The 26,437-nt window shown below is 36.2% G+C and overlaps 1 protein-coding gene across 1 annotated transcript in view; it reads left to right on the top strand.

The window, feature by feature from the left end:
• Window positions 1–8,690: 8,690 nt before the first annotated feature.
• LOC143242334 (lachesin-like) overlaps window positions 8,691–26,437 on the top strand; it is a 51,654-nt gene continuing 33,907 nt past the window's right edge. The window contains exons 1-4 of the mRNA XM_076485694.1: window positions 8,691–8,744; window positions 11,573–11,612; window positions 12,147–12,274; window positions 15,318–15,525. Of these exons, the coding sequence (XP_076341809.1) occupies window positions 8,691–8,744; window positions 11,573–11,612; window positions 12,147–12,274; window positions 15,318–15,525 (430 nt within the window). The remainder of the gene's footprint in view (window positions 8,745–11,572; window positions 11,613–12,146; window positions 12,275–15,317; window positions 15,526–26,437) is intronic.

Genomic DNA, 26,437 nt, shown 5'->3' with positions numbered 1-26,437 from the left:
CATCGATAAGCGTTATAAATAAGTTATTAAAAATCCTCGTTAATGAAATACAGTTCTTGTAGAGTGCAACATGGCACTGTGCCTGCTTCGATTCCATTTATAAGAGTATAATAACAGGAGGAAGGAAATATTAACCACACGACTTGAAAGATTACAATACATACTTTAACCCGGGACTTTAATTAATAGTTTCAGAACTTGATATCTCCCAATGGCTAAATGGTCTGGATTCTGTTATTTGGTCATGGCCTAGACATTCACTGAGTCTGTTCACGTTTCTAGATATAACAAAGAAGTCCGAGAAGTGACATACTTTAAGGTGTATAGGGTGTCCAAAGAGTCTGAAACGTAGGTGATGTGCACCTTAAAAGTCCGAGATTGATTGAATTACACCTTCCTAGGATATTGGAGTGACACACTTGGTCTTTAGGAATTTGCTCCGAGAACCTCCTACTCAACTCTCATATGTTTGTCTCCCCCTCCCACTGGCACAGCGGTATGTCTAAGGACTTGCAACGCTAGAAAACTTTCGATACTCGTGGTGGGCAGAGCAACGGATAGCCCGTTATGTAGGCTTGTTCTTAACTCCAAACAAACAAATCTACGGATTCCGTTTTCTGAGGACTGTTCAAAGCCCACGTGTACAAAGATAAAATCAGTATCGCTGAACATCTGAAACAACGAATTTGAAACGAGTGTCTGACCATTGAAAATGACACAGATGTGCTACACAGCGTTCAAATGAAATGTAAACACCGTTTATAAACTTGTATCAAATGAGGACAGCGTATAGAACATATTCTGTACAATTCACTGAAGTGCATCTGGTTCCAGACTTCACAGACATCCTGTACGATGTCCTGCGAATGAAATTTGTGGATATGATTTATTCTCTTGTCAACGTCACATATCAAGTCAAAGCCATAACGTACGCCAAGGTTAGATCTCACACCAGTATCATATCATATAGCAAGATCATATCTCATGTTAGCGTCACATTTCATGTCAAGGTCGCATCTCACACTAAGGTTACATATAACGCCAAACTCACGTTTCACACAGGACAAGGACATTTATTTAACTTCGTAATTAAGTTACTGTTTATATAGTTTGTATCGATTTCTCGATTAGTTGATTTATTACATACAAAGTTCAGCGACAAAGACTTTCGATCTTAGTTCGTGCTGCCCTCTGTGAATATTACACCATGAAAAAGTGACATTTCAAACTTTTTCGTAAACAGAGTCATATCCAAAGTCCTAAATGGTATTTATACGTAAAACTGTAAACGAACTCAAACCAGATATAAAAAATTAATGCTGCTTTGAGAGCCATCGATTTTAAACTTAGGTTTCTGGAAACTTTATTGAAATAAATATAAATTAGTTCACTACGCCACCTGGATGAAGTGTTTTACTGAATACGTAGAGTTAAGCAACAATTATGAAATATAGATTACCAACTGGAGCACCCTTCCTGTGGAGGGATGTAATAAAAAAAATGTTTCTAACAAACGACAGGAAATTATGCTTTTATTTTATTTGTACAATAAAAATACACAAAGGGACCGACACTGAAAATAAAGATATACTTTTAAATATTTCTATAAATACGAAATTAGATGAGGGAACAAACCACCTGTGTTTCATGACAAGAGTCACGTCCAAAACTGAATGTCTGATCACTGAAGTTACGTTCAGAACTGAAAGTCTAATGACTAGAGCTACGTTCAGAACTGAAAGTCTAATTACTAGAGTTACGTACAGAACTGAAATTTGGGACTAGAGCTACGTTCAGAACTGAAAGTCTAATTACTAGAGTTACGTACAGAACTGAAATTTAAGGGCTAGAGCTACATTCAGAACTGAATGTCTAATGACTATAGCTACGTTCAGAACTGAAAGTTTAAGGACTAGAGCTACGTTCAGACCTGAATGTCTCATGACTATAGCTACGTTCAGAACTGAAAGTTTAAGGACTAGAGCTACGTTCAGAACTGAATGTCTAATGACTAGAGCTACGTTCAGACCTGAATGTCTAATGACTAGAGCTACGTTCAGAACTGAAAGTCTAATTACTAGAGTTACGTTAAGAACTGAATGTCTCATGACTACAGCTACATTCAGAACTGAAAGTTTAAGGACTAGAGCTACGTTCAGAACTGAATGTCTAATGAAAAGAGCTACGTTCAGAACTGAATGTCTAATGACTATAGCTACGTTCAGAACTGAAAGTCTAATGACTATAGCTACGTTCAGAATTGAAAGTCTAATGACAAGAGCTACGTTCAGAACTGAATATCCAATAATTAGCGTTTCACCCCCGATATATCTACTTGAATATTTCGACTGAATATCTTTGTCGAATGTATCTCGCTATACCACATGAGATTTGATCCTAAACACGACACTTATTAATGATCCACATTGTGAACATCTTTTATTTGACTCTTCATTCAAACATTCCGTTCTTTATCTTTTCTGAAATATGCTGACCTAAGTTATATTCATTTGTTTTAGTTTTTATGGCTTCTCAACAAAATCATAATGATTGTGACCGCTTCCCAAAAACCCGTAACTTTACTTATATGCTAAAGAACCATATTGTCTAAATGTTTAGTAAAAATTAACTTGATAGACAGTAAATGAACAAGTTTCTAACACAGTGACAGAATTCACTGACTTGACAAACAGATGTCTCATCAGCTGGAAATCTACAAAGAGTGATCTATTCTAATACAGTAAAAGTGTCTCAACAGATGGTGATGTACTCTAATACAGTAAAGGTAAGTGTCTCAACAGATGGTGATGTACTCTAATACAGTAAAAGTAAGTGTCTTAACAGATGGTGATCTATTCTTATACAGTAAAAGTAAGTGTCTCAACAGATGGTGATCTACTCTAATACAGTAAAAGTAAGTGTCTTAACAGATGGTGATCTACTCTTATACAGTAAAAGTAAGTGTCTTAACAGATGGTGATCTACTCTTATACAGTAAAAGAAAGTGTCTTAACAGATGGTGATCTACTCTTATACAGTAAAAGTAAGTGTCTTAACAGATGGTGATCTACTCTGATACAGTAAAAGTAAGTGTCTCAACAGATGGTGATCTACTCTAATACAGTAAAAGTAAGTGTCTCAACAGATGGTGATCTACTCTGATACAGTAAAAGTGTCTCAACAGATGGTGATCTACTCTAATACAGTAAAAGTAAGTGTCTCAACAGATGGTGATCTACTCTAATACAGTAAAAGTGTCTCAACAGATGGTGATCTACTCTAATACAGTAAAAGTAAGTGTCTCAACAGATGGTGATCTACTCTAATACAGTAAAAGTAAGTGTCTCAACAGATGGTGATCTACTCTAATACAGTAAAAGTGTCTCAACAGATGGTGATCTACTCTAATACAGTAAAAGTAAGTGTCTCAACAGATGGTGATCTACTCTAATACAGTAAAAGTAAGTTTCTCAACAGATGGTGATCTACTCTAATACAGTAAAGATAAGTGTCTTAACATATGGTGATCTACTCTAATACAGTAAAAGTAAGTGTCTCAACAGATGGTGACCTACTCTAATACAGTAAAAGTAAGTGTCTCAACAGATGGTGATCTACTCTAATACAGTAAAAGTAAGTGTCTCAACAGATGGTGATCTACTCTAATACAGTAAAAGTAAGTGTCTCAACAGATGGTGATCTACTCTAATACAGTAAAGTGTCTTACCAGATGGTGATTTATTATAATACAGTAAAGATAAGTGTCTTAACAGATGGTGATGTACTCTAATACAGTAAAAGTGTCTCAACAGATGGTGATCTACTCTAATACAGTAAAAGTAAATGTCTCAACAGATGGTGATCTACTCTAATACAGTAAAAGTAAGTTTCTCAACAGATGGTGATCTACTCTAATACAGTAAAGTGTCTTACCAGATGGTGAATTATTATAATACAGTAAAGATAAGTGTCTTAACAGATGGTGATCTACTCTAATACAGTAAAAGTAAGTGTCTCAACAGATGGTGACCTACTCTAATACAGTAAAAGTAAATGTCTCAACAGATGGTGATCTACTCTAATACAGTAAAAGTAAGTGTCTCAACAGATGGTGATCTACTCTAATACAGTAAAAGTGTCTCAACAGATGGTGATCTACTCTAATACAGTAAAAGTAAGTGTCTCAACAGATGGTGATATACTCTGATACAGTAAAAGTAAGTGTCTCAACAGATGGTGATATACTCTAATACAGTAAAAGTGTCTCAACAGATGGTGATCTACTCTAATACAGTAAAAGTAAGTGTCTCAACAGATGGTGATCTACTCTAATACAGTAAAAGTGTCTCAACAGATGGTGATCTACTCTAATACAGTAAAAGTAAGTGTCTCAACAGACGGTGATCTACTCTAATACAGTAAAAGTAAGTTTCTCAACGGATGGTGATCTACTCTAATACAGTAAAGTGTCTTACCAGATGGTGATTTATTATAATACAGTAAAGATAAGTGTCTTAACAGATGGTGATCTACTCTAATACAGTAAAAGTAAGTGTCTCAACAGATGATGACCTACTCTAATACAGTAAAAGTAAGTGTCTCAACAGATGGTGACCTACTCTAATACAGTAAAAGTAAGTGTCTCAACAGATGGTGATCTACTCTAATACAGTAAAAGTGAGTGTCTCAACAGATGGTGATCTACTCTAATACAGTAAAAGTGTCTCAACAGATGGTGATGTACTCTAATACAGTAAAAGTAAGTGTCTCAACAGATGGTGATCTACTCCAATACAGTAAAAGTGTCTCAACAGATGGTGATCTACTCTAATACAGTAAAGGATAGTGTCTCAACAGATGGTGATCTACTCTAATACAGTAAAGGTAAGTGTCTCAATATATGGGCATCTAGTATAATACAGTAAAAGTGTCTCAACAGATGGTGATGTACTCTAATACAGTAAAAGTAAGTGTCTCAACAGATGGTGATCTACTCTAATACAGTAAAAGTAAGAGTCTCAACAGATGGTGATCTACTCTAATACAGTAAAAGTAAGTGTCTCAACAGATGGTTATCTACTCCAATACAGTAAAAGTGTCTCAACAGATGGTGATCTACTCTAATACAGTAAAAGTAAGTGTCTCAACAGATGGTTATCTACTCCAATACAGTAAAAGTGTCTCAACAGATGGTGATCTACTCCAATACAGTAAAAGTGTCTCAACAGATGGTGATCTACTCTAATACAGTAAAGGATAGTGTCTCAATATATTGGGATCTAGTATAATACAGTAAAAGTGTCTCAACAGATGGTGATCTACTGTAATACAGTAAAGGTAAGTGTCTCAATATATGGGGATCTAGTATAATACAGTAAACGTGTCTATACAACTGTTGTATCATCATTTGGCCAGTAGTTAGTGAGCCTGCATAGCAGATATATTATCAAAAAGACAACCCGTGAGATTAATTGTTTATGTTTTTTTCATAGCGGCACTCTTTGATGGAAGTTCATCATTCGTGTTTTTACAAAGTATCTATCCATAATATATACTTCTAGAATTCATTAAAGCTATGCTTCTTTTCAAAAATGAATTTCAAACCTCGTTTGTACATACTTAACTAGAAATAAATGTGAATGAACATTTTGTTGTGAGACATAGTTTGTTCCAGTAATACGAAAGATAAATATTGTTCTATTGGTTGTGTTTAACTACAATAAACAAGGCCTGACAAATGTAACCTATATCCTATGTTTTTGCATCTGTTTCTGTCTTAGTCCTATATTTTTTAATTAGAATGTTATTTACAGAATACGTAGTCTAAGTAATTCAACTTTAAGTTTTCGTTAGGACAGAAAATAATACAAAATAGCTATATGGAAAACAGTATATATTTAGTGTAACACTATTCTAGAATAATATTAAATTGGTAAAGCCCAGTAATCTTGTTGTTATTGGTCGTTTGAAGACGTTCTTTATATTATATTATATTATATTATATTATATTATTATATTATATTATATTATATTATATTATATTATATTATATTATATTATATTATATTATATTATATTATATTATATTATATTATATTATATTATATTATATTATATTATATTATATTATATTATATTATATTATATTATATTATATTATATTATATTATTTCAAGTTTATGAATATTTTTTTATTTACAGATAACTTTACCTAACATCACCCCTTTCCCAAAATGAAATGTGGTTATTAATCAAAATCAACCACAGAGATTTCTTCACTCCGTCTTGTACGAACTTTGGATATATTTTTTATGTTTATATATTTATCTCTCTTATTTTACTGCTGTGTGGATGAATGCTGGAAGAAATGAATTCAATTTTACGCCAGTTTCTTTTGCACAATTCTGTGAAGAATGGGAGAAAATCTCCACATAACTGCACTGTTTAACATCTTTTCATATGACTTACACTATTATAGAACTTTCGTTTATTAAGCAAAGACAGTGCTTTGCGAAAATAACGTATATGTTAGAAGACTTTAAAAACGGATTTATTGAATAGGATTGATACAGTAGTTTTAAAAGGTTTATAGCATATTACAGATGTTGTTAAATTTGATAAATATACATCGGTAACTCATTTTGATAGAAACTTCCAGAAAGCCCAAGATGAAATCTCGTTTTCTTTTTCAAGTTATCTGAGTTTCAAGAAAGAATACTTTTTCTCAATTGGCTACCTCTTTCACGTGTTCGAACCTTGCGGAATTTCGTGATAAGACCTTTCTTCCTTTTTTTCGAATGGTTAGTTCTATCTCGAGGAGAAAGCTTGTCGAATTTCATTTACTGGCGCGAATATTTTTATCAAGTGTACATCAGTTTATCTCGAGTGTTAATAATACAAAACGGGTCACTAAACGTGTTTTTTTATTATAAACTTCAAAGTAGGTTCTACGTTTTAAAGGAACGGAATTCTTTTAAAGCCAAGAGAAACTTCAAGATAAATCAAATAATCAACAACTGGTCCTTTAAACGTCAGCCACCATCTTGTACAAATTCCCCACTCCCTCAGAACGTGAGAAAAACTCACATACGCCATTTTCTCAAGCTTTTATTTTGTTTTCTAAATACACGTGAACCAAATTCCTCGTGGATCACGGCGCTTTTACTTTCTAAGTAACACAGAGAAATTAAACAAAATTATTATAATCAACACAGCTAACACCATCCATTACTGCTGTGACTCACTGTTCATTCTACACAGAAAACGGGTGCTTTCACACAGTCTACAGTCATCACAGAGTGCCGTAACGAATAAAGACAAAATTACCCAATACGATACGTTGACGCTACCGGTAGTGAACGACATAAAACAATATAAAAACAAGTGAGGAATTCGAATTTTTATCTTTTGTGTTTTTTAGGTTCATATAAAATTACAATCATAAACAACAAAAACAAGAATGACATGTTTTGGCACATTCACAAAGACAATCTTTATCGTACGTGTCACCTAAGTAGTTTCGATAATACCCCACTATCACAGCGGAAAGTCTTTCAATTTAAAATTCTAAACTCAAGAGTTCAGTTCTCGTTGGTGGGCACAGCAGATAGCCCAACGTAGCTTTGCTAGCATAGCCCTGATGATAGTAACTATGTTGGGCCCGGCATGGCCAGGTGGTTAAGGCACTCGACTCGTAATCCGATGGTCGCGGGTTCGAATCCCCGTCACACCAAACATGCTCGCCCTTTCTGCCGTGGGGGCGTTATAATGTAACGGTCAATCCCACTATTCGTTGGTAAAAGAGTAGCCCAAGAGTTGGCGGTGGGCGGTGATGACTAGCTGTCTCCTCTATAGTCTTACACTGCAAAATTAGGAACGGTTAACACAGATAACCCTCGTGTCGCTTGCGCGAATTTCAAAAACAAAAACAAAACAAGTAACTATGTTATCGGAACCAGTTGTCTGAAATATTTAACATAAATTTTATCTCTCATTCTGCCAAAAAAAAACAACAAAAGTCACATTTTATTAACTATTAGTTCTTCATATCCTGTAAAGTCTGATACAAAGTAATAGATCCAATGGTTATCATTGAATATTAACTATGAGTAGCGGAGATATGGTGTGTTGTGCTCGAGCGACTTTTAAAATTGAAGTGTTCATTAAAAGAAACGTCGAATTACTTAGGGTTACAGTAACTCATGCTTGTCTATAAAGGTGAAATTCAGTGACGTAACAAATCCTACAGAGTCATCACTTACCATCTCAGGAATAGTTCTAACAAATAAAATGTAACTTATATTACCAGCATGATTTAGGCCTAGAAAGATCCATCTATTCTAATTATTATCACATTCTATGGTAAAATAAAACATAAATAATATCATAAAATAATATTAAGGGAGTTATTTATTAAAAATTATTAGAAATTTGTTTCAATATGGAACAGCTGTTTCAATTTTGTATATATTAAAAATTTATAACGGAGTTTCTGATGTTCAAATTGTGAAATTCTTGGTCATTTTGTTACTCTGTATTTATTTACGTTTTTATTACTTATGGATGGTGTAAATAATGACACTTCACGAAAAGTGCTTTAACAAACACGTGCTTATGTTTTAAAAGTGAAATATCTCCAGACTAAAGACTGTGTCACAACAGAATTCGGTTTCGTAGGACCATTGTCAATCATGGTCATCCGACTACTCCAGACTAAAGACTGTGTCACAACAGAATTCGGTTTCGTAGGACCATTGTCAATCATGGTCATCCGACTACAATTCAAAACGTACCAACCGCAGTCAAATAGCAAAACACTTACAGCAACATTGTAATGTTACATGTGGGTCACACAGTAATTTTAAACGTAGATCCAATGTAAACATTTAGAGAACGCCTCCGAATTCTCTACCCAAACTATACATATTGATTTTGCATAAGGGGCCACACAAGGCTACCTCCTTCCTCTTTCACAATCATAACTGAAACCGCTGCGGGCAACTAATGAATAAAAACCTTGGTAATCACCGATTTAATATCGAGTATCACTGAAGCAGACATATATATATATGTATACTCATGCCTGGACAATTTTTCGTACTACGAAACATTAAGGGCATGCGGTGATTTTTTAGGCCTAAATGTAAGAACTGTATTAAACGAAATTTCATTTTAAATTTTATTAAATTTAAATTTTATTTGGTATTGCTACCTGAGAGTACGAATATTTTCCATCGAAGGGGCTCTTACAAACCATTCTCAAAAGCAATTTATTTTCATTGGCATCGCACTGCCAATTAAATGTCAAAAATATGAAAATGTAGTTCTGATACAATCTGTTTCACCACGATTTGGTTTTTTTTTTTTGTTAATTTCGCACAAAGCTACTCGTGGGCTATCTGCGCTAGCCGTCCCTAATTTAGCAGTGTAAGACTAGAGGGAAGGCAGCTAGTCGTCACCACCCACCACCAACTCTTGGGCTACTCTTTTACCAACGAATAGTGAGAATGACCATCACATTATAACGCACCCACGGCTGAAATGGCGAGCATGTTTGGTGTGACAGAGATTCGAACCCGTGACCCTCGGATTACGAGCCGAACGCCTTAGCCCACCTGGCCATGCCGGGCCTGTACAAAGTTAAAAGTTATTAAAGAAATGTATACAGTCTTACATGACTTTAACATGTCTACAGTCTTACATGACTTTAACATGTCTACAGTCTTACATGACTTTAACATATCTACAGTCTTGCATGACTTTAACATGTCTACAGTCTTACATGACTTTAACATGTCTACAGTCTTACATGACTTTAACATATCTACAGTCTTGCATGACTTTAACATGTCTACAGTCTTACATGACTTTAACATATCTACAGTCTTGCATGACTTTAACATGACTACAGTGTTACATGATTTCAACATGTCTACAGTCTTACATGACTTTAACATATCTACAGTCTTGCATGACTTTAACATGCCTACAGTCTTACATGACTTTAACATATCTACAGTCTTATATGACTTTAACATGTGTACAGTATTGCATGACTTTAACATGCCTACAGTCTTATATGAGTTTAACATGTCTACAGTCTTACATGACTTTAACATATCTACAGTCTTGCATGACTTTAACATGCCTACAGTCTTACATGACTTTAACATGTCTATCAAATCTTGTTCTTTTCTTTCAAATTTCACCAAGTTTCGGAGTTCATACCGAAACTGTCATGTTATATATTTGCCTGTACACATGAACTTTACAGCCTGGTGGTTACTTTTAGAACTAAACATACATTTACTAATTCCCATTAAAATTTTAAAAAGTCGAAATATTTCAGTAACATATGTATATATGTAATATTTCAGTAACATATGTATGTATGTAATATTTCAGTAACATATGTATGTATGTAATATATGTATGTATGTAATATATGTATGTATGTAACATGTATGTATGTAACATGTATGTATGTAATATATGTATGTAACATGTATGTATGTAATATATGTATGTAACATTTGTATGTAAGTAATATATGTATGTATGTAACATATGTATGTATGTAATATATGTATGTAACATTTGTATGTAAGTAATATATGTATGTATGTAACATATGTATGTAATCTACTTCAGACATCAACTTCAAATGTACTTGGCCCGGCATGGCCAGGGGGGTAAGACAGTCAACTCGTAATCTGATGGTCGCGGGTTCGAATCCCCCTCTCACCAAACATTCTCACCCTTTCAGCCGTGGGGGCGTTATTATGTAACGGTCAATCCAACTATTCGTTTGTAAAAGAGCAGTTCAAGAGTTGGCGGCGGGTGTTGATGACCACTTGCCTTCTATCTAGTCTTACACTCCTAAATTATGAACGGCTAGCAAAGATAGCCCTCGTGTAGCTTTGGGCGAAATTCCAAACAAAACCATGCACTTTAACAGCAACAATTTTAACGTGTCGCTTTTACGTTCAAAACAACCGAATACATAGCAATAAGCACGTTCTTTATCGACTTTCAGGATTGTAAATCACAATACATAACAGCAGATTTAACCTTGTTAACATAGATCAGGATAGAAATGCCTCAAAACTGACATACACTTTGTACCGACGAAGTTTCCAGATATTTTCTTTATATTTCCAGTAAGGAAGAATTGGATTATTTTATTCTGTGAACGCAAACCAAGTTAGGTAATTAATTATTCATTGTTGAAGATAAGATAATGTCGTTGTCTGTGAAAGATATACTTTCCATTGTTTAATATTTGACAAATTTTAAGCATGTTTATCATTTTTCAGGAGGAATGGATGTTACTAGGGGCCGTTTATAAATCTTTCTTATGTAGACACATTTGGCATTTCGAGCTGTCAAATTGAAATTATTACTGGGTTAGTTTAATAGTAGACCCTGGGTTGATTGATTAGACGATTTTCTAAAAAAAAGTACCTGATGACAAACCCCACACCAGTGACAAATAGGTTCTCTTCACGGATTGCTTTCAATAACATTAAAAAACAAGAGAGTATTAATCCAAACTCTGGTGCGTTCACTGCAGGACAAGAAGACAGAAAGTGGATCTAGTATTAAAATTCCCGGTAAGTGTACAATTCGCTTTAAAACGGGTGATTTGTTAGTGTGCCACACGGTACAACAAACCTCCGTTTTTACCTAATCCTTCGACAGTTTTAATAGAAATCATTGTATTGTGCGAGATTTAAAATGAATTTATCGGATATTCCTTATATAACAGTTAAGAGACACTTTGGCAAATATCATGGCTTCCTTACTTTTGTTTCCAAACTTGGCTAGGTGGTTAGGTTGCTCGCCTCGTAATCTGACAGTTCAAATCCCCGTCATACCAAACATGTTCGCCCTATCAGCTGTGGGGGCGTTATAATGTGACGGCCAGTCTCACTATTCGTTGGTAAAGAGTAGCCCAACAGTTGGTGGTGAGTGCTGTTTCACTAGCTGCCTTCCCTCTAACTGTTAGTTCAAAATAAGGGATGGCTGGAGCAGATAGCCCTCGTGCAGCTTTGTGCAAAATTCAATAAATAAACAAATAATCAAACCTATGTTTACGAGGTCAAACTGAAATCACTAGGCCTAACACGTACCTCTTATAATCGCAGCTAATTCTTCCGGAAGTAAAGAAGCCGAAGTCGAACCGGACTTCACCGAACCGATTCCAAACGTCACTGTGTCAGTTGGGAGAGATGTTAAGCTAGCCTGCGTTGTGGAGAACTTAGGGTCGTACAGGGTATGTGCAATATTGTATTTATTTTTCTTATACGATTTCTTGTACAGCCATTGTCACTTATGGTGAATTTTTCGAATTATAATACTTCACCATGTAGTGCAAGCTGCGGAGTTTTACTAAAAACATTTTATGTTATTACACAGGGCAAAGTTTACATCAATTTATTTCTAAGTTCAGTTACTGTTAGCTCTAAACTTGCACAATTAGACGGCTAAAGAAAATAGCAAAGTAAATACAATCACTAATATAATAATACGTTTCTTTAAAACTTTACTTTCATTATTTTTATTTATGTTCCTTGTATTTCATTAACACTGAACCAAGTCTTTGGAGATACAAAGTCTATCTGGTAGTATTATCGACGTCTCAGGTTCCTTGCACTTGAAACCACTTCCTGTATTGTTCAATTTTGATGGTTGATGTCTCATCCCTGATGGTTGATGCCTGTCTGATGGCTGATGTTTGATTGCTGATACTTGATGTTTGATGGCTATCGTTTGATATAGAATGGCTGATCTAGATGTTTGATATCTAAAGGCTAGTATTAATCACTATTGGCCAACATTGTAATTTTCGTTGTAACAAGGATTTGCGATGGACAATCTTAGACTCCACAATGTAACAAACTTTTCACTGTACGTGACCATTGTCTTCCGAAGTCACATTTATGTCGACCAAAGGCATTATCATTTACTGGAACTACATCTGTAAACTTGGCAGGTACGTGGTCCAGTTTCTTCCATCATATTCCTTTTTTATATTAAAAGTAAACGTTTAATTTCGAATTGTGGCAAAATGTGTGTGAGTTTTTGTCAACTTCAAATATTTTATTGTAAGGTTATTTTGGGTTGGAAAATATTCAAAAACTACGACCATTACTTTGAACCTGCGCGTTTTCCAGATTGATTTAGAGTGTGGTCCAGGAATCCACTGTTGTCCATGGAATGAATTTCCCAATTTCTTCTGGGACATATTTCTAACCTTGGCTGCATTACATTGTGATGTCCCCCGCTAGTACAGCGGTAAGTCTACGGATTTACAACGCTAAAATCTGGGGTTCGATTCCCCTCGGTGGGCTTAGCAGATAGTCTAATGTGGCTTTATTATAAGAAAAACACCCATTACATTGTGGAACTGTAATGAATTTATTTTTAGACAAATCCACAGGTGCTGAAAATGTCCTTCGCTGCGTCACAGATCACTTCTACAGCGTCATACCACTGTGTTGGCTAAACGAATCGCTTATCCAAGATATGATTAACCTTTTGTCGTACATCGCTGTTAAAACTATACACATTCTTGGTTAGATTCCTGCTTATAACAAGTCGTGTAACGTAGATTTCACATTCCGTGGATTTCAGATTTTCAAATCAAAACACTACAATACGTGTACTGTCTAAATAGTGTGTCAGTGTAATATAACAGTACTGTGTGGGTCAAAATATCTGGTTTGAAGCGACTTCAATGGACAACGAAAGAAACTTTATTATAAATTTATTATGTAACGAAACGGTTATCATCACATAATATTGTTGAAATGTTGTACAATTTTATCATTTTCTTTCACGATTCATTCAAGCCGTTTCCAAACTTTGATTTTGTAGAAAGTGGGTTCGCCATCGTCACAATAGCATCCAGTGTCTGTATTGTGTGTGACACAGAAAGGCATAGAAGTACATGTGATAACAATGTTTAGTTAGTCTAAACACTAAGCGTCTCTAACATATAGCGATCCTAAGCTAGAATGGGAAGTTTCTTAGAGTACGAAGTTTTCACGGTTTATTTTTGTTTTGTTTGACTGTTTTTATACCTCATATTTTTATTATATTTGATTTAAGTATGTAGAATTCAATATGTTTCAAGAACAGAGCCGTACATAAGAGAGACAATTCTTAAATGAAACAACGTAATGTGAATATTCGTCAGGTTGTGTTTTCTTTCAACCATTTCGTTTCTGATGTGTTTCCACCGCCCACCAGAAATCGAGAAACAGTTCACAAAACAACAACAACAACAGAGATATGGAATCCGATACAAGCATTCTGTGAAATACCTTATTTAAAGTTACAGTTTGTTTGTTTGTTTCACTATTTGAGCTGCAAGTTGTTTTTTATTTCACTATTTAGAGCTACAGTTTGTTTGTTTCACTACAAAAACCTACAGTTATAGTATCGTTCTTAATAAGACTATAAAGGTCATTAACCCTCTGTGTTATAGTATCGTTCTTAATCAGAGTATAAAGGTCATTAACCCTATGTGTTATAGTATCGTCCTTAATCAGAGTATAAAGGTCATTAACCCTCTGTGTTATAGTATCGTTCTTAATCAGAGTATAAAGGTCATTAACCCTCTGTGTTATAGTATCGTTCTCAATCAGAGTATAAAGGTCATTAACCCTCTGTGTTATAGTATCGTTCTTAATCAGAGTATAAAGGTCATTAACCCTCTGTGTTATAGTATCCTTCTTAATAAGACTATAAAGGTCATTAACCCTCTGTGTTATAGTATCGTCCTTAATAAGACTATAAAGGTCCTTAACCCTCTGTGTTATAGTATCCTTCTTAATCAGAGTATAAAGGTCATTAACCCTCTGTGTTATAGTATCGTTCTTAATAAGACTATAAAGGTCATTAACCCTATGTGTTATAGTATCGTCCTTAATAAGACTATAAAGGTCATTAACCCTCTGTGTTATAGTATCGTCCTTAATAAGACTATAAAGGTCCTTAACCCTCTGTGTTATAGTATCCTTCTTAATCAGAGTATAAAGGTCATTAACACTCTGTGTTATAGTATCGTCCTTAATAAGACTATAAAGGTCATTAACCCTCTGTGTTATAGTATCGTCCTTAATAAGACTATAAAGGTCCTTAACCCTCTGTGTTATAGTATCCTTCTTAATCAGAGTATAAAGGTCATTAACACTCTGTGTTATAGTATCGTTCTTAATAAGACTATAAAGGTCATTAACCCTCTGTGTTATAGTATTGTTCTTAATCAGAGCATAAAAGACATTAAACTGAACATATTTTCGACCCATCAGATCGCATGGATCCACACTGACCGCTACACTCTACTGACCTTACAAAACAGGGTCATCACCAGGAATCCTAGATTTAGCATCACCCACAATGGTCATCGGACGTGGACGCTGCACATCAGGGAAGTGGAAGAAAGAGACAGTGGAGAATACATGTGCCAAATTAACACTTCTCCAATGAAGAGCCAGAGTGGATTTATCAGTGTTGTAGGTAGGTAAACACGAAACAAATATATTATATATGTTCATATATATATATCGCATATCTATTACTTGTATTCAAGTAATAACATTCTCTGATGAAGGTCCTAACAAAGAAATGTACATTTTACCAAACACTAACAAGGTAAATGAATTATTACTTTTTAACTTAGACAACTTTATCCTGCTAATTATAATACAACATTTCTAAACATAATGACTTCCCAACAGAGGAAAGACGCGCCGTCTATTTCGTGTGTTCGTTTGTTGTTGTTTTATAGAAGAGAAAGCTGAATGGAAGAGCTTCATCATAACGTTATTCAACAACCTTGATTTTCTGTTATCTCAGTCCATACAGCAACCTTTATTGTCGTAAAAGTTATTTTGGGTTCGATTCCTGTCGCAGAAAATGCAAAACAATTTAACAGAGAAAATCTGGTATCCAACTGGCGGTCATTCATTCCATAACTCTGAGATAAACACTCAACGGCGATCCTTGGTTTTAAAAAAGAAGTGGGAGGAAGTGTTGTAGGATGAGTTGTTAAAATATATAGCGAGGTAGCCCTTAAATAACTAACTCAAGATAGGGTTCGATCCCCTCGAGAGAGAGGTTTATATGAAGATTATTGTATACCTAAATGTACTTATCACCGAGTTGTAAAGCGATAAAAAAAAAAAGTTACAAAAATGTAATTTGTTTCATATATGTGTTTTTCTCATCCTTACTTTGTGGTTCAGAAACAGATTTTCAGGTGTAATTTCTTTATATCTACAACTTAGCCCGGTGTAACGATTTCAAATTACCTCCGTTTTCAAGTTACCCCCCGGTAATATGAAATCATTTCAGAGTACTGGGGGACTAACATGAAATCGATTTTAAGCTACCCCCCTTGATTTAAAATTACCCCCTCTTCTAACGCCAAAATGACAAACATAATAATTACTTTTAATATTTGAAGTGCGTGCCGAGTACGTATCTAAGTACATGATAATAGGCAAAAGGCCTATTATTTCTTTTATTAAAATTGATGATTTATATAAGATAAAAGGACTCGTACTCGCCAGACCACAAGGTCTACATACTGTCTTCATTCAATATATTGTAATTTATACATATTATTTTTTGTATATATCTTTATGCGCACTGAAATAAAAATGGGTGATTGATAGCATGAGATACAGAACATGATAAATATTCTAATTTTTTTACATTATTATTAATGTATTAATTTTGTTTACACACACTGAGTGCGATAAGAACGTCTAGCATCTTAACAAACCGTTAAAACGAGTCTATCGGGAAGGGGGTAGTTTGAAATAAAGGGGGGGGTAAGATGAAATCGATTTCAAACTACCTCCGGGGATAACCTGAAATCGATTTTGTCCTACCCCCTGATAATATGAAAACGAATTCAAATTACCGGGGGGTAATATTTTCAGAGGGTAGTTTGAAATCGGTACATCGGCATAGCCTCGTGGTTAAGACACCCGATTCGTAATCGGGTCGAGGGTTCTAATCTCTGTCACACCAAACATGCTCGCCCTTTCAGCCGTGGGATCGTTATAATGTGATGGTCAATCCCACTATTCGTTGGTAAAAGAGTAGCCCAAGAGCTGACGGTGGGTGGTGATGATTATCTGCCTTCCCTCTAGTCTTACATTGCTAAACTAGGGACGACTAGCGCAGATATCCCCCGTGTAGCTTTGCGCGAAATTCAAAACAAACCAAACCAAATCTAAAACTTATCGCTTCCCACAAGTTTGTAAATTCAATTTCAGAACTCATCGGTTGGGCTGGACAAAAGTGAACAAATAACTACGTAAAAATCTCTTTAACATGATAAAAGATGTTTTTCTCTCGACACATAATACCTTCCGATGTCTTCAGCCAGAATTTCCATCCTGTAGAGATTTCCATCCTCCAACCAAATGAGCATCTTTTAAATTTCTCTCTCTTACGTTATTTCCAGTCAACGATTGTTTATCTAGATGTCCTTTCTCTGTCTACTCGCTGTTAGCAAAACAAATGTTTTGTCTCTAAACCCCATCTTCATCCTCCCAAGTTTTCTTTAATCGATTCAGAAGTAAATTTCATGTTTAAGATTCTAAGAATTGGGTTTCGATACCCGCGATTAGCAGAGCATAGTTAGTCTATTGTGTAGGTTTGTGCTTCATTATAACCAAAATGGTACTAGTTCATTTGACTTACTATAAATCCACTTACATTATGTACAGGGTGTTTGGAAAGTCACTGTGTGCCTATATATTTATTAACAGACAAAACTGCACAGTGTTTTTTCTGAACACCCTGTACTATGTCAGTATTTTTTATGTCTTACCACAAGATAGGGTGCAATCCTCTGATGGACTGCTAACCCTCTGAAAGGGGTGGGGGGCATCTGTGGCTCATCGTCCAGCCAAACTAATGAGTTCTGAAGACGAAAAACAGATTACGTAGCAACTTGCCAGAAATGAAAATAGACATGAAACTGGAGCTGTAAGTCCAACATTTAAATGAAGTTTAAGGAAAATACAAATATTTACTGGAAATGACACCGTTTGTTGTATTCACTTGTAAAGACTTTAAGGCGTTTTATCCTTACGTTATGAGAGACTAAAGTTACCTCCAAAGATTGAAGGGTTATTTATCTTACCATGTGAGAGACTAGAGTCTCCTCTAAAGACTAAGATTACTTATCCTGCCATTGGGAGACTAGAGTCACCTCTAAAGACTGTAAGCTTACTTATCCTACCATTGGGAGACTAGAGTCACCTCTAAAGACTGTAAGATTACTTATCCTACCATGTGAGAGACTAGCGTCACCTCTAAAGACTGTAACATTACTTATCCTACCATTGGGAGACTAGAGTCACCTCTAAAAACTGTAAGATTACTTATCCTACCATTGGGAGACTAGAGTCACCTCTAAAGACTGTAACATTACTTATCCTACCATTGGGAGACAAGAGTCACCTCTAAAAACTGTAAGATTACTTATCCTACCATTGAGAGACTAGAGTCACCTCTAAAGACTGTAAGATTACTTATCCTGCCATGTGGGAGACTAGAATCACCTCTAAAGACTGTAAGATTACTTATCCTACCATTGGGAGACTAGAGTCACCTCTAAAGACTGTAAGATTACTTATCCTACCATTGAGAGACTAGAGTCACCTCTAAAGACTGTAAGATTACTTATCCTATCATTGGGAGACTAGAGTCACCTCTAAAGACTGTAAAATTACTTATCCTACCATTGGAAGACTAGAGTCACCTCTAAAGACTGTAAGATTACTTATCCTACCATATGGGAGACTAGAGTCACCTTTAAAGACTGTAAGATTACTTATCCTACCACTGGGAGACTAGAGTCACCTCTAAAGACCGCAAGATTACTTATCCTCCCATTGGGAGACTAGAGTCACTTCTAAAGACTGTAAGATTACTTATCCTATCATTGGGAGACTAGAGTCACCTCTAAAGACTGTAAGATTACTTATCCTGCCATGTGGGAGACTAGAGTCACCTCTAAAGACTGTAAGATTACTTATCCTACCATATTGGAGACTAGAGTCACCTCTAAAGACTGTAAGATTACTTATCCTACCACTGGGAGACTAGAGTCACCTCTAAAATCTGTAAGATTACTTATCCTACCATGTGGGAGAGTAGAGTCACCTCTAAAGACTGTAAGATTACTTATCCTGCCATGTGGGAGACTAGAGTCACCTCTAAAGACTGTAAGATTACTTATCCTACCATGTGGGAGACTAGAGTCACCTCTAAAGACTGTAAGATTACTTATCCTGCCATGGAGACTAGAGTCACCTCTAAAGACTGTAAGATTACTTATCCTACCATGTGAGAGACTAGCGTCACCTCTAAAGACTGTCAGATTACTTATCCTGCCATGTGGGAGACTAGAGTCACCTCTAAAGACTGTAACATTACTTATCCTACCATTGGGAGACTAGAGTCACCTCTAAAGACTGTAACATTACTTATCCTACCATTGGGAGACTAGAGTCACCTCTAAAGACTGTAAGATTACTTATCCTACCATTGGGAGACTAGAGTCACCTCTAGAGACTGTAAGATTACTTATCCTACCATTGGGAGACTAGAGTCACCTCTAAAGACTGTAAGATTACTTATCCTACCATGTGAGAGACTAGCGTCACCTCTAAAGACTGTAACATTACTTATCCTACCATTGGGAGACTAGAGTCACTTCTAAAAACTGTAAGATTACTTATCCTACCATTGGGAGACTAGAGTCACCTCTAAAGACTGTAACATTACTTATCCTACCATTGGGAGACAAGAGTCACCTCTAAAAACTGTAAGATTACTTATCCTACCATTGAGAGACTAGAGTCACCCCTAAAGACTGTAAGATTACTTATCCTGCCATGTGGGAGACTAGAATCACCTCTAAAGACTGTAAGATTACTTATCCTACCATTGGGAGACTAGAGTCACCTCTAAAGACTGTAAGATTACTTATCCTACCATTGGGAGACTAGAGTCACCTCTAAAGACTGTAAGATTACTTATCCTATCATTGGGAGACTAGAGTCACCTCTAAAGACTGTAAGATTACTTATCCTACCATTGGAAGACTAGAGTCACCTCTAAAGACTGTAAGATTACTTATCCTACCATATGGGAGACTAGAGTCACCTTTAAAGACTGTAAGATTACTTATCCTACCACTGGGAGACTAGAGTCACCTCTAAAGACTGCAAGATTACTTATCCTACCATTGGGAGACTAGAGTCACTTCTAAAGACTGTAAGATTACTTATCCTATCATTGGGAGACTAGAGTCACCTCTAAAGACTGTAAGATTACTTATCCTGCCATGTGGGAGACTAGAGTCACCTCTAAAGACTGTAAGATTACTTATCCTACCATATTGGAGACTAGAGTCACCTCTAAAGACTGTAAGATTACATATCCTACCACTGGGAGACTAGGGTCACCTCTAAAATCTGTAAGATTACTTATCCTACCATGTGGGAGAGTAGAGTCACCTCTAAAGACTGTAAGATTACTTATCCTGCCATGTGGGAGACTAGAGTCACCTCTAAAGACTGTAAGATTACTTATCCTACCATGTGGGAGACTAGAGTCACCTCTAAAGACTGTAAGATTACTTATCCTGCCATGGAGACTAGAGTCACCTCTAAAGACTGTAAGATTACTTATCCTACCATGTGAGAGACTAGCGTCACCTCTAAAGACTGTCAGATTACTTATCCTGCCATGTGGGAGACTAGAGTTACCTCTAAAGACTGTAACATTACTTATCCTACCATTGGGAGACTAGAGTCACCTCTAAAGACTGTAACATTACTTATCCTACCATTGGGAGACTAGAGTCACCTCTAAAAACTGTAAGATTACTTATCCTACCATTGGGAGACTAGAGTCACCTCTAAAGACTGTAAGATTACTTATCCTACCATTGAGAGACTAGAGTCACCTCTAAAGACTGTAAGATTACTTATCCTGCCATGTGGGAGACTAGAATCACCTCTAAAGACTGTAAGATTACTTATCCTACCATTGGGAGACTAGAGTCACCTCTAAAGACTGTAAGATTACTTATCCTACCATTGGGAGACTAGAGTCACCTCTAAAGACTGTAAGATTACTTATCCTATCATTGGGAGACTAGAGTCACCTCTAAAGACTGTAAGATTACTTATCGTACCATTGGAAGACTAGAGTCACCTCTAAAGACTGTAAGATTACTTATCCTACCACTGGGAGACTAGAGTCACCTCTAAAGACTGCAAGATTACTTATCCTACCATTGGGAGACTAGAGTCACCTCTAAAGACTGTAAGATTACTTATCCTATCATTGGGAGACTAGAGTCACCTCTAAAGACTGAAAGATTACTTATCCTACCATATGGGAGACTAGAGTCACCTCTAAAGACTGTAAGATTACTTATCCTACCACTGGGAGACTAGAGTCACCTCTAAAATCTGTAAGATTACTTATCCTGCCATTGGGAGACTAGAGTCACCTCTAAAGACTGTAACATTACTTATCCTACCATTGGGAGACTAGAGTCACCTCTAAAGACTGTAAGATTACTTATCCTACCATTGGGAGACTAAAGTCACCTCTAAAGACTGTAACATTACTTATCCTACCATTGGGAGACAAGAGTCACCTCTAAAGACTGTAAGATTACTTATCCTACCATTGAGAGACTAGAGTCACCTCTAAAGACTGTAAGATTACTTATCCTGCCATGTTGGAGACTAGAATCACCTCTAAAGACTGTAAGATTACTTATCCTACCATTGGGAGACTAGAGTCACCTCTAAAGACTGTAAGATTACTTATCCTACCATTGGAATACTAGAGTCACCTCTAAAGACTGTAAGATTACTTATCCTACCATATGGGAGACTAGAGTCACCTCTAAAGACTGTAAGATTACTTATCCTACCATATGGGAGATTAGAGTCACCTCTAAAGACTGTAAGATTACTTATCCTACCATTGGGAGACTAGAGTCACCTCTAAAGACTGTAAGATTACTTATCCTACCATGTGGGAGACTAGAGTCACCTCTAAAGACTGTAAGATTACTTATCCTACCACTGGGAGACTAGAGTCACCTCTAAAGTCTGCAAGATTACTTATCCTACCATTGGGAGACTAGAATCACCTCTAAAGACTGTAAGATTACTTATCCTATCATTGGGAGACTAGAGTCACCTCTAAAGACTGTAAGATTACTTATCCTACCATTGGAAGACTAGAGTCACCTCTAAAGACTGTAAGATTACTTATCCTACCATATGGGAGACTAGAGTCACCTCTAAAGACTGTAAGATTACTTATCCTACCACTGGGAGACTAGAGTCACCTCTAAAGACTGTGAGATTACTTATCCTATCATGTTTGAGACTAGAGTCACCTCTAAAGACTGTAAGATTACTTATCCTACCATTGGGAGACTAGAGTCACATCTAAAGACTGTAAGATTACTTATCCTACCATTGGGAGACTAGAGTCACCTCTAAAGACTGTAAGATTACTTATCCTACCATTGGGAGACTAGAGTCACCTCTAAAGACTGTAAGATTACTTATCCTACCACTGGGAGACTAGAGTCACCTCTAAAGACTGTAAGATTACTTATCCTACCATCTGGGAGACTAGAGTCACCTCTAAAGACTGTAAGATTACTTATCCTACCATTGAGAGACTAGAGTCACCTCTAAAGACTGTAAGATTACTTATCCTACCATTGGGAGACTAGAGTCACCTCTAAAGACTGTAAGATTACTTATCCTATCATGTTTGAGACTAGAGTCACCTCTAAAGACTGTAAGATTACTTATCCTACCATTGGGAGACAAGAGTCACCTCTAAAGACTGTAAGATTACTTATCCTACCATTGGGAGACTAGAGTCACCTCTAAAGACTGTAAGATTACTTATCCTATCATGTTTGAGACTAGAGTCACCTCTAAAGACTGTAAGATTACTTATCCTACCATTGGGAGACTAGAGTCACCTCTAAAGACTGTAAGATTACTTATCCTACCATTGGGAGACTAGAGTCACCTCTAAAGACTGTAAGATTACTTATCCTACCATTGGGAGACTAGAGTCACCTCTAAAGACTGTAAGATTACTTATCCTACCATTGGGAGACTAGAGTCACCTCTAAAGACTGTAAGATTACTTATCCTACCATTGGGAGACAAGAGTCACCTCTAAAGACTGTAAGATTACTTATCCTACCATTGGGAGACTAGAGTCACCTCTAAAGACTGAAAGATTACTTATCCTGCCACTGGGAGACTAGAAAGATAATATTGTCGCTAAATAGTTATAAATTGTGACCTTCTTTTGTTTGTTTTTAGAGCGAAAACGTACGGAGCTAGCTAGCTGCTATGTACACCGTAGAGAATCAAACCCCACATTTTAGCGTTGTAAGTCCGTAAAATTATGACTTCCTTATGGAAAGATAAAAAAACATTCTGACATTTACAAGTTTGGAGTCGCTTGTGCGTGTGGTTCATTTCGTCAAGGGTTGGGATCGGACTTCCAAATAAGGAAGTTCTCCAATGGCTGTGACGTCATTAACAGTTTACTTGTATAAAACAAAGAACAAAATTCGAAGTTCCTTTGGTTTGATGTTACTGCAAGAAACCGGCTTGTCACGTGTCGTTTTTTAAATAGATTTCGACATACAAATGGTGCAGCGCTGTTACCGTTACCAACAGAGGGCGTGGGAAAAAATGAGCCCAGCGTGATCTTATGGTTGAATGTTCCAAACACGCTGTGGTGGAGTGAAATGAATTACATATAAACGGACAACTTTTCTCCGTACTACACTTAACTCTTTTCTAACATTATTTTTCTTCAGAAATTTTTTGGGCAAAACGTTTCTTGTGCCCACCCCTGAATCAATCTATGACGATAACACCGAATAAGTTGAGTAGCAAATGGGCGTTCCTTAACGACCCTAGAAACACCGTCTACTGGGCCAGACATTAAATCATTGACACGTTATGCAAAAATAACAAAGGAACTTATGACTGTGATAGCCTCGAGAAACCAACTGTGACGAAACAAAGACAGAAACGAATTATGTGTTAGGATAAAGTAGAAATTCACACGTCACTTTTCAGATTAGAGCAATTTGGAAATAATATAAACCCATGAAGTATATTAGAGCATGTTATAGAATTATAGTATACAGTTTTAAAAAGTATTGTTTGATATTACACATGGCACGTTTCAAGAAACATTACTGGACGATACACACGGCTCGAGGTAGCTACTCGAGGGCTATCTGCGCTCGATCATTATGCTAAGATTATTCGAACTTTCACACTCATGTTTTACTTACAAGACATTCGCATTTCCTAAAATTTCACTACTAACTCTTATGTCCTTTCTGCCAAAGTTTCACTGATACTTTGTAATATTATAGTGAGCTCGATATATTCAAAGTCTGAAAATTGCTTGGTTTTGCCTTTGTTTAGACTGGTTCGTTTCTGGCAGTCTTCATCGATCTCAGGAAAAACACAGTTAGACAATGCCCTTAGGAATATCTGTGATAGGTTTATCAAATGATACAAGACGAAAACGGCACTGAACAATTGGTAATGTTCCAGAAATCTCTCTGAATAAGAAGTCCTTCTGACCGTTGACATGAGATACCGTTCGAACATGCTGTGACACTCGTTACGTTTATTGTAGCCCCAACTATTCTTCACATCTTAAATATTCACAAACCCCTCAAAGATATATCAGTGGATAGAAGCGTTTATATTGAATTATATTATGATTTGGTCGCAAAGAAAAACATTTATTCGTCATAAATTTGCTGATCAAATAAGACCTTTCTTGTGAATCCATCTATTAAGCTTGCGTCACCAAATATGCAGGTGTTTCGTTTGTTTGCTGTTAAGCATCGCGGGTATCTAAGCCTGATGTTTAACTTTATAATGTCAAACTATCCTCTGAGCTGTGAAGGCAATGAACTTGGAATAGAAATAATAGGAAACTGGAATTCATTTGAAATATTTTAATAGTCTCCACTACCCTTATGATTTGTTTTGTTTTTGACTTTCGAGCAAAGCTACACGAGGGTTATCTGCGCTAGCCGTCCCTAATTTAGCAGTGTAAGACTAGAGGGAAGGCAACTAGTCATCACCACCCACCGCCAACTCTTGGGCTACTCTTTTACCAACGAATAGTGGGATTGATCGAAATATTATAACGTCCCCACGGCTGAAAGGACGATCATGTTTGGTGTGACGGGAATTCGAACCCGCAACCCTCAGATTACGAATCGAACGCCTTAACCCACCAGGCCATGACGGGCTTATCGATTGAAATAACGAAAAAAAAATGATTCTCAAAGACGTGTTCCTCCTACTCGTCAATTGTGCGACCCTACAAATTATTAGTTGTAATGGTAAAGGTAGTGAATTTTATTATGAATTTTGAGATTTAGTCTTTGGATTATCTTCCTGTTTTTGACTTTGCTAGCTTGTTGGACTGAGCAAACATGCTTCAGTTTGGGCATTTTCAAAATTTAAATGTGCTGCGGGTAAAACATGTTGGTTCTTGTTGGATAAAATCTGGTGATGTAACGTCAGTGTGTCTTAATAACCCAGGACACGTAATAAGAAATGTTTGCCAGGTTTTATGATTTTTGTGCGCTTGTAAAACAAATATGAAGTACACATGTACCCAAATCGATTTTATTACTCATCACGATGTTTTCTGACCTACCCTCAAATCTAATTATACGCACAAAGTAACGTATTGACTGTTATATACTGCTTATTGAGGCGAAGAGCAACCGTCGTTTCGTGTCTATAGGTTCCACAACGGCCGAGATATGGCGTGAGAAATGTACGGTTTTCGCATTTGTATGGTAAATATTAGTAGTACTTTGTCTCAAGGAAAGTTCATATATGAGAATTATTACCCTTTACGTTTCTTACTTCTGCATCTTTATGGATACGAAGCGTCTCTTGGAAGCAACTCTGAGATCTTGAAAAAAGTAATGTTAACTTCCAGTTAGAGTAAAGTCACTTCTTACAGATATTAACTTCCAGTTAGAGTAAAGTCACTTCTTACATAGATATTAACTCCAGTTAGAGTAAAGTCACTTCTTACATAGATATTAACTTCCAGTTAGAGTAAAGTCACTTCTTACATAAATATTAACTTCCAGTTAGAGTAAAGTCACTTCTTACATAGATATTAACTTCCAGTTAGAGTAAAGTCACTTCTTACATAGATATTAACTTCAAGTTAGAGTAAAGTCACTTCTTACATAGATATTAACTCCCAGTTAGAATAAGGCCACTTCTTACATAGATATTAACTCCCAGTTAGAATAAGGTCACTTCTTACATAG

This window comes from Tachypleus tridentatus, unplaced genomic scaffold (genome assembly GCF_004210375.1).
Source record: "Tachypleus tridentatus isolate NWPU-2018 unplaced genomic scaffold, ASM421037v1 Hic_cluster_2, whole genome shotgun sequence".
NCBI classification, from domain to species: domain Eukaryota; kingdom Metazoa; phylum Arthropoda; class Merostomata; order Xiphosura; family Limulidae; genus Tachypleus; species Tachypleus tridentatus.
The sequence above is the reverse complement of the archived record's forward strand: the minus strand, read 5'-3'. Positions and strand labels throughout refer to the sequence as shown.